General features: G+C 35.9%; 1 protein-coding gene across 1 annotated transcript in view; it reads left to right on the forward strand.

Annotated features, from left to right (window-relative positions):
- Positions 1-10,105, forward strand: part of WDR75 (WD repeat domain 75) — a 30,325-nt gene that overhangs the window by 6,241 nt on the left and 13,979 nt on the right. Inside the window, exons 3-8 of the mRNA XM_012663655.1 lie at positions 792-857; positions 1,745-1,835; positions 5,170-5,294; positions 6,745-6,815; positions 7,957-8,076; positions 8,526-8,614. Of these exons, the coding sequence (XP_012519109.1) occupies positions 792-857; positions 1,745-1,835; positions 5,170-5,294; positions 6,745-6,815; positions 7,957-8,076; positions 8,526-8,614 (562 nt within the window). The remainder of the gene's footprint in view (positions 1-791; positions 858-1,744; positions 1,836-5,169; positions 5,295-6,744; positions 6,816-7,956; positions 8,077-8,525; positions 8,615-10,105) is intronic.

Genomic DNA, 10,105 nt, shown 5'->3' on the forward strand with positions numbered 1-10,105 from the left:
ATATGGTCTTTTCTGAATCCATGTCCCTATTTGCAGAAATCTTAAAATTGCTACTTTCTTTAAAAAAAACTTAAAATTCTCTATAAACATTACAAACAGAGTATTTTAACATAACAACAACAAAAAGAATCTTGTGTAACCTTAGTAAAATTAAGTCCACTGGGACAAAAATAAACCTATGTGTTACTAAGGGCTTATGCTGCCAAAGTGTGGTCCACAGACCAGTGTCCTAAACTGTTGGTTACAGTCTGCAGTGAGATGGCCACAGAAATTGTCCCGACACTTTATAGCACTTTGACATTTCCATAGCATCCAAGTGCATAATAATTTCTATTGTATTTTATGAAAGTGTTGGTCCTTGATGGATTGGAAATATTTTTTTTTTAAATAAGACATTGTCTAATCATCTGAGAAGCTCTCCTTTAATACCCGTGTAAAATGAAAGCAGTTCAGTTAATAAAAAGAGACTGAGCTGTAGGAAAAATAGCAAAAAGTTCATGAGTGCTTTTCATAACTCAATACTTTACGATCTCCCTCTTCAAAATAGAAGGTTGACATTTTTCCCCTCAGCTTTAGTTAAAACTTGAAATCGATGGATCTGCCACTTCCACAGGCTGTGATAAGAGTATCTATTTTGCAGAAGCATAACATAACTAAATGACTCCACCTCTTTAAGGTTAACAGTGAATTGATGAACAGAAAATGCCTTCTTATCAGCACTTAGTTATTCATTCGATATCTTAATGTATTTCTGTTTTTTAATCAATTTTGTACTGTTTTTACTCTTTTAGCTCTATTCTTGTTCCTTTGATGGCACAATTAAACTGTGGGACTATACAGATGGCATTTTGATAAAGGTATGTGGATTGTTCTTCAGTTTTCCTCATGTGAAAGGAAATGGCCGTATAATTTAATGGTAGACATTGTTTCCTTCTATAAGGCTTCATCCTTAGACTTCCTAAACAAGTGAAATTCATACGCCATTAATAAAAAGATAAATTTGACCGTAAAAATTTTATACTTCTAATATAAAAAGACAAGTTAAAGAAACTGGGAGAAAATATTTACAAAAGATATTATCCCTAATATACAAAAATATTCCCAAAACCCAATAAGGAAAAACTAATAGCCTAGTAGAAAAATTGGCGTAAAGTAGGAATATATAAATTCACAGAAAAAGAAACACAGTAGCCAATAAATATGAATAGAGGCTTAGCCTCATTAATAATTAAAGAAATATAAACTAAAGCAAATGAGACAGCATTTTTCCCTATCAGTTTAGCCAGATTGCAGATTGGAAAAATCTAGCAATAGGTAAAGTGTAGAGAAACAGGCACTTTTCATACACAGTCAATGAAAATAAACCTGAAAATGAATAAAAACATTTTGCTCCAGTAATCTCACCTATAAGAATCTGTCACTGAAATAATGGTGTGTCTATGTAGTCCTTACAACATTGTGTACAGTAGGAAAATAAGTAAATATAGCCTTGATGGCAGTTGAAATTGTGATACATTCATTCACTACAGTATTATACAACCACTAAAAAGAATCAGGGCTATATGTACCAAACTTGAACAGGCTATTCAACAAATATGTATTGGTTGTCTTCTCTAGGCCAGGTGTTCTCCTTATGTTGGGAATACAGTAGTGAACAAAATAGATAAAAATCTCTGCTCTCATGGATCTTATGTTCTGCTGGGGGGAACAGACAATAGACAATATGGTGCTTTTTATCTTTCAGACTTTCACAGTTGGATGTAAACTTCATGGCCTCTTTACTGTTAGCCGTTCGGAGGACTCTGTCTTTGTTATAATAAATAAAGAAAAACCAGGTATCGTATAATTGCCTTATTTTGTTTTTATGTGGTATAGAGTGCCTCTTTTTATTTAACAGTTTCTCAGAATTTAACATTTGATTTTAATCTGAAGCTAACAGCTTTTGGAGTTGGCATTTAAATTGCTTTTGTTGTTACTGTGTTCATTTGGAGAGGCTTTGTATCAGTTCTGAAATATGCAATAATATAAAATGGATTATTTTATATATGGTTGTAATAATAAACCACAGAGCTCAAATCTTAAAGCTGTTTTACAGAGATGGGCTAGAATTTGTCTTCGTACTGAACTTAAATCTATCATTCTCAAGCATCATTATCATTTTACCCATCATTGAACACTTCTGTTTATTGCTCTTGAGTCACTATAGGAAATGGTGTAGAAAATAGATTGAGGCCGGGCTCAGTGGCTCACACCTATAATCCTAGCACTCTGGGAGGCTGAGGCAGGAAGATTGCTTGAGCTCAGGAGTTCGAGACCAGCCTGAGCAAGAGCGAGACCCCGTCACTACTGTAAATAGAAAGAAATTGGCCAAACAACTAAAAATAGAAAAAATTAGCCAGGCACGGTGGCATGTGCCTGCAGTCCCAGCTACCCGGGAGGCTGAGGCAGGAGAATTGCTTGAGCCCAGGAGTTTGAAGTTGCTGTGAGCTGGGCTGATGCCATGGCACTCTAGCCTAGGCAAGAGAGTTAAGACTCTGTCTCAGAAAAAATAAAAAGAAAATAGGTTGATATTAAGAACCAGTAATGCGACTAAATTATTGTCAATTACATTTTCACTATCTTTGGAACATTATTCCATCAAAACTGCCACGTATCAGCATTTTAGGAATTCCTGGAATATTGTCAGTAGTTACATATAATTGTCCTTAATTATAGAATTTGATAAAACAACACTAACATGAAGGATATATCCAAAGAAATTTTCTAATCCCAGAATTCAAGAATGCCACTGTACTTTGTGGTTTCCTCCATAAAATATAGTTGTATGCAGAGTTAAAAATGCAAAGCAGCTTTGCAGTGGTTAGTGGGCAGTAAGCTAAACTGGTTCATGGTTTATTAGTTAAGTGAATCCTTTCCACCACGTTTGTTTGTTTTGTTTTTTCCTGAAGCAAATTTGTGAATTATTATATATCATAGACTTAAGTATAGGAACTTTTGAATAGTGAAAACTGAAAGCTAAATCTGTTTTTTAGCTAAAAGTCATTTAGTGCCAAGTCTTGCAATGAGTGATATTGTATTTATCAAGAATGTAACATTAAGTTTAGTTTTCTTTTGTGGCTCATAAACCACTTCTAAAGGACATTTCAAAAAATGTTCTGGAAATGGCAACATTCTTAATTAAGTTGTCTTCCCAGGTGACTACTTCAAAGATAGCACTCTTTCTGATATTCAAGGTCTATTTTGAATGTAAATATGTGGATCCTTGATATCAGTCCACATGCCTACTAAAAGTTCAGTTTCCTAATCTCCCCAACTGGCAATTGATTCACTGGGTCTGGGATGTAGTCTAGGAATCTACATTTTTAATATCTTTCCAGGTGATTCTGCTCATCACCCATGTTTAGTAATCTCACCTCCTTTACTCACCCCATGATTCCTCAGGTGGAAGGGTAGTCACCAATAGCTGTAGCAAGACTTTTTATTCATGCTTGTAAGACCAGTGATTCTAAACACTGGCTGCACATAAGAATCACCCAAGGAATTTAAATAATAAGATTTTCTGTTGTGGGGACTAATTGTTTACTTAAAAATTCCCCAGCTGAGTCTAATGGGCAAAGCAGGGTAGAAAAGTACTGATCTAAAACTACGGATCTTGGTCATTAGCCTTTTGGAGTTAATTGTGGAAACTTCAAATACTATAATCTAAATTCCATTCATAATGGGATCTAGTGTTACTCTTTAGTGCTTGGCACATCATGGGTACCCAGCATATGAAAATATGGATGTCTATTACATAAAAATGTCAGTGGGACTTGAAAAGATCCCTATGCTAGCTGGCTTGCTTACTACACCACTGGCCTCGCATACTCAAATATAAATACACACACACACTGTCTCTCTTTCTTCATCTGTGTCATCTGTGTTCCACAGCCCAAAACCAGAGTCTCTGATAGCAAATTGTATAAATCATGTTGAAATTACTTCTCCGGTTTAAAAACAAATTAATTTTTTATTTACACATGATTTTTGGTGGTATCATTTCTGAACTATATGTCATATAATTCAGTAGCTTATTGAGCACCTACCATGGCTAGATACTATTTTGGATGCACAGAACAAACAGTAAGTCCCAACAATAAGCTGACTAGGTCAGTTATATGATACCATGAGATGAAAGGTGTTCTAGAGAAAAATAAAGTGGGGGGAGACATAGGCAACATTGGAGGAATGCATACTAAATAAATAAGTGGTCAGGGAAGAAGAATAAGCTGTGCAGCTATGGGAGAAGCATTTTCAAGCACTCCTGACATGTTCACACAGTAGCAGAGAGGCTGGTTGGAGTGAACCAAGGGAGAATAGATTATATATGGCCTTGTAGGCTGTTGGAAGGACTTTTGCTTTTACTCTAAGTAAAACAGCCTTAGAGCCTGGGCATGGCGCCTCATGCCTATAATCCTAGCACTCCGGGAGACGATGTAGGAGAATCGCTTGAGGTCAGGAGTTCAAAACCAGCCTGAGCTACAGCAAGACCCTGTCTCTCCAAAACAATAGAAAAAATTAGCTGGGCATGGTGGTGCTTGCCTATAGTCCCAGCTACTGAGGAGGCTGAGGCAGGAGGATTACTTGAGCCCAGGAGTTGGAGGTTGCAGTAAGCTATGATGTACTCTACTCCACTGCACTCTAGCCCAGACAATAGAACGAGACTCTGTCTCAAAAAAAAAAAAAAAGAAAAAGAAAAAGCCTTGGGGAGAAATTTTTTTAAATGGATGTAAAGAGAAGAGCAGAAAAGTAGATTTATCCTATGAATGATGTGGCACGTCCATAGCAATTCCGAAAGCTCTCTCAGATGGTTTGTTGCTTTTGGCTGCACAGTTCACCAATATTCACATTCCATCTCCATATTAAAGCTCAGCTTAGTACTTTGGAATATACGACATACCGGTAAGACACATTGATTTCACGTGTGTGTATATGAGTTGTAGAATTAGACTTCCATTTAAAACTTGTGTATTCAAAGTGTTCAACTTTAAGATACCTTTCGTTCAAAATAAGGTAGAATTATCTTGGCATCAATTAATTCTAGAGTACTGATTAACAGTTTATATGAATAAGTGCACATGTTCACTTTCTCTAGAGAAGCTTTATGTTAATATAGCTTCCTTTGGCTAGATATATTTCAGCTCGTTTCAGTGAAATTGCCAAAATCATCAAGCCAAGAAATAGAAGCTAAGGAGCTATCCATTGTTTTGGATTATGTCAACCAGTCACCCAAGTGCATTGCCTTTGCAAATGAGGTAAATTTTGTTTTGTTGGTTTTCTGTTTTGTACATAAAATCTCTTTCCTGTAATCTTTCCTTTAAGCATTATAGTGATTTGATATTGCCTTGAATTATTACATTTTTGTTAATAACTGAGAAGTCTGTTCATTGCTTTAGGATGTATTTATGGTATATATATTTTTAGAGCCATCCTTATTTTGTATGTTCTGTACTATTGCTTTTGTAAACCCTCTCATTGTCCCTAAAATATTGATGTTTTGGTATTGTACTGTATTTCTTAGGCTGTCCCATGTAAAGGCCACTCAAATTATTTTATTTATTTAAGATACTTAAAATAACTTTTTCCAAACAATTAGGATCAGAAGGTATTTTATTCTTTTTTTCTTACTTAACATTGCAACATGAGTACACACTAAAATGTTTTTATAAATAATAACTGTGATGTTTATACCATGATGTATTTAGCCATCCTCTATTAATAATTACTTTATTATTTTAAAATCAGATACCATCAAAAGCCCCTGGACTTCACTGTAGTGGCATGTTTCTTGAGCCTTAAGTTTTGTGGCATTATTTTGGTGTTGTTCTAAAAAGGGTTAATATCTCAGAGTAAACTTTTTTATTAAATCAGCATTCTTTGACATCATTAGTTATCACTTAAATACAAATTAAAACCATAGCAAGATAGCACTTCACATCCACTAGAACAGCTAATATTGGCAAGATATAGAGCAAAGTTAAATAAATACCTTTACCCAGCAATTCTACTCCTACACAGAGAAATGAAAACATGACCACAAAATATGTACGAGAATGATTATTGATAATGACTCCAGAATGTAAATAACACAAATGTTCATCAGCAATAGAATAAACAAATTGTGATATATACTCACTCAGTGGAGTGCAACTCAGCATTAAAAAGGAACTAATGATACACCTAAGAGCATGGATGAACCAAAAGGATGATGCTAAGCCAAAGAGGCCAAACACGAAAGAGTGTCTACTGCATCTTTCCATTGACATGAAATTCTACAACAGGCAGAGAAATGAGCTGTGGTGATAGGAATGGATACTTGTTGGTGGGCGTGGGGACATTGAAGAATGATTGTGAAGAGGAAGGAGGGAACATTTCTGAGGTGAAGGAAATGTGGTTGTGTAAGTGTGCACATATGTGAAACATTGCATTTATTGTATGTAAATTATTCCATAATGGGAAAAAATTTAAATCATTATACTTAAAGCTAGAGAGTCTGGTTTTGGAATTTAGGACCTAAGCTCATCTTTTCATTTTCTATCATCATTTTAAAAGTAAGATTATTCTTTCTACAGCCAAAGTAGAGTATATCATTTTATATTAATATACTCTTAATCTGCCGAGCAAAATTATTGTTACTGTTAAGTTTTGTGATCTTCAAGAGTGTTGACTATTGTTGTAAATGCCACCCTCTCTTTGAAATACCAGGGAGAATATGTTGCTGCAGTGCGGGACTTTTACTTGTCTGTATATTTTTTCAAAAAGAAAACAACATCAAGGTAAGAATTTTTTCTTGTTAGCTTTATTTCCTCAAGAATTTGTTATAATTTTATTTGATCCTGTGATCCAAAGCTGTGTCTAGTTTCATTTACAAGAGGTTGTAAGACCACAATGTATAGAGGTATAGTTTTTAACCATCAATGGGTAGGGTTGTGGGAATGTTAGTCACAGAAACCTAGGGAGTTTTTTCCAGCCAAAGGCCCCTGTACACCTAAATTTTGGTCTGTGTACTTGGAGTCAAAGTTGGATGTAATTTGAAAAGCCTTCACCAAGTTCATTCTCATTGCCATTTTATGGCTATCGGAATGAATGTAGGCTTTGGGATACCAGGGCTTAAAATGAGTCAAATTTAGTCTATTTGAACCCCAATGCACCTCTATTTAACATATATTTAAAATGGAGATAAATTTACCTAGTAGAGTTTTGGTTGCTTTTTGTTTTTTGGGTTTTTTTGAGACAGGCTCTCACTCTGTTGCCCAAGCTGGAGTACAGTGATGCCATCCTAGCTCACTGCAACCTCAAACTCCTGGTGCGCAAGCGATTCTACTGCCTCAGCCTCCCAGGTTGCTGGGACTATGGGTGCACACCACCACACCCGGCTAATTTTTTATTTATTGTAGAAATGAGGTTTCGCTATTGGTTTTGAACTCCTGGCCTCAAGTGATCTTCCCATTTTGGCCTCCCAAAGTACTGGATTGCAGGCGTGAGCCACTACTCACCACCAAGTTATCCCTTTGGATTTGTTCCTTTAGATGCCTTAGGCAGTTGTCTCAGATATAATTTCTTAGGCTTGTTTATCCCTCATGCTAAAACTTAGATTCAACGAGAAATTTGAACAAGCTCTGTCCAAGCCAAAAAAATCACTAAAAGGATGTCTTTTCTTTACTTAAATGTCAGTGGCTTCCATAGACAAATTATTTTGACAGAATATTAGTCACATGAACTTTATATCGTATATTAATACGTGTTTACAAAACAATGCTTGATTCTTGATCAAAATTTTCTTGTAAAAAATATCCTACATTTATATTCATCGAATTCTGAAATCTCTCCAATTTTGGTTGAAAAGGCTGGGAATTCCCTTTTACTTAACTACATCACCACTTAGCAGGAGATTTAAGGGAAATTTTTTTCTCCTAGGTTCACTTTGTCATCATCAAGAAATAAGAAACATTCTAAGAACAATTTCACATGTGTAGCGTGTCACCCAAAGGAAGACTGCATTGCATCTGGTCACATGGATGGCAAAATTCGTCTTTGGTCAGTTGACTCATTAAGAGCATGGTGATCAATTCTATACTATTTATATTAGTCCCACAGAGTAGGACTATGTCTGAATCCAAGAAAACATCCTCCCTTTCTTTTCATTTCATACTTACTGTTTTAGGATTTCTAACCTTAAGCTTGTAGGGGGAGTGAAAATTTTATGTTGCTTATAATCATTTTATTAAAGAGAACTTTTTTGTCAACCTTTATCCAAAAAGGAAAGAGTGACAGTAGTGAATATCTGGGAGGGTACCATAAATGGTGTATTATTTGTAGAAGTGATTGGTTAAAAGTAGAAAATGTATTTTTTTGTACATTAAGACCAGTAAGCTTGATACTATGATTTGTTGTGTTTGGCATATGTTTATTACATTCGACATGCCATTATTTCCCTAACTTACACCTACTCTAATTAATTTAAGAGTTTCGTTTTTCTCCAATAGGAGGAATTTTAATGATGACAAGAAATACACATACACCTGTTTACATTGGCACCATGATATGGTTATGGATTTGGCTTTTTCAGTGACAGGTAAGTGCAGCTTTAATAATTAAAATGAACTTTTGAAGTATATGAATCAAGTATTTTAACTCTCTGTATTTATAGTTTGAAAGATTTAAAATTGCAAGGGCTAAATGAGCCATAAACACTTGTATATCACCCCTGTGTTTTGAGCTTTGCTCAGTACAATACTATATACTTTAGGTTTCAAAGCCCTTCACAGTTCTAAAGTGTACATTTGTAATAAAGTCGCTGTTATTAACATAAAGAACATATTTGTATAATGTTACTTTTTTAAATGTATGTATGCACAGCTAAGTATGTAGCTACAGTTTATCAGTTACAAATAGGTATGCAAGGGCTTTACATCCATTATCTGATTTAATCCTTGACCCTGTGAGATAGGCGTCATTATCATCATCTGACAGGTGAAGGAAGTGGAGTTTGGAATTGATAACTGACTGGCCAAAATCGTATGGCTAGTAAATGGGATTTGGACCCAGGTCTGATTTAAAAGCCATTGTTTTTAATTGTTAGATTGCCTCATTCCACATTCACTATTTTAAATTAGTTCAGATCTTTGTTTCATTTAAGCTACATGAGAGTGTATCTATAGTGAATAAAAATACCTCCTTGAAAAATAAGGTGGTCTTCAACAGAAGTGCAAAGTACGGTTTGTCTTTGGTTACTTTTTGCACCCTCACACCCATGTGGTGAAAGTTATTATGTCAGCATATTGTGACTGGTCCTGTAAGAAGGTTGCTAGGTGCCTGAAAAATGAGAAGTCAGGAAAAGTGAGTTTTCTTTCCGTAGGTCTTCCTGGAGACTGACAGGATGAGTCTTGGATGGTACCATGCGCTGTGGGTCCTTAGAAGGTTGCTTGGGTTTAACTCTCTGAAGCCACAGGAAATAGAAGGCACCTTAAGTTTCCTTATGCTTTGGGTTTGGGGAATGATGATTAGTTTAGTTATGACATACGAGAATTGAGACTATAAAAAGAGAATGAAGAGAAATTAACCTGACCCTACAGATTTAAAATGTAGGCTACTCATTAGTCTTCTCCACCCTCTTTCCCACCCCACCCCCCAGAAATACCAGCGAGTGGTACGCATGTGCACACATGTATGTATGTGTTCCAGGCAATGTCTTTATTCTCTCCTAACCTAAGGTCATTTCTTTGCCCTTCCTCCTCAATTTCTCTTCTCTGCTGTGGCCCCTTTCCAAATCAGGGCAAAGACTGACTGGTATTTATTGTCACTGTGACTTTTCTGTTTTGTTGCTCTTACCCATCTTGTCTACCTTCTCCCACAGTAGTTTGCAGTCACAGCTTTCTATAGCGGCCTTACATACCCTTTAGCCCTGGGTCATTCAGGTTTGGCTCTTTCAGGTAGGGACTGGGGAAGAAGGAATAGACCAGTGGGCTCTCAAAGAAAGGAAAAAGAAGAATATAAAGCACTTCTACCCTGAGGCAAGGCTTTATCGTAGGAGGTAATGTGGGTAATCTTCCCTACTATAGAGTTG

Source organism: Propithecus coquereli, unplaced genomic scaffold (assembly GCF_000956105.1).
Source record: "Propithecus coquereli isolate 6110/MARCELLA unplaced genomic scaffold, Pcoq_1.0 Scaffold82, whole genome shotgun sequence".
Lineage (NCBI taxonomy): Eukaryota > Metazoa > Chordata > Mammalia > Primates > Indriidae > Propithecus > Propithecus coquereli.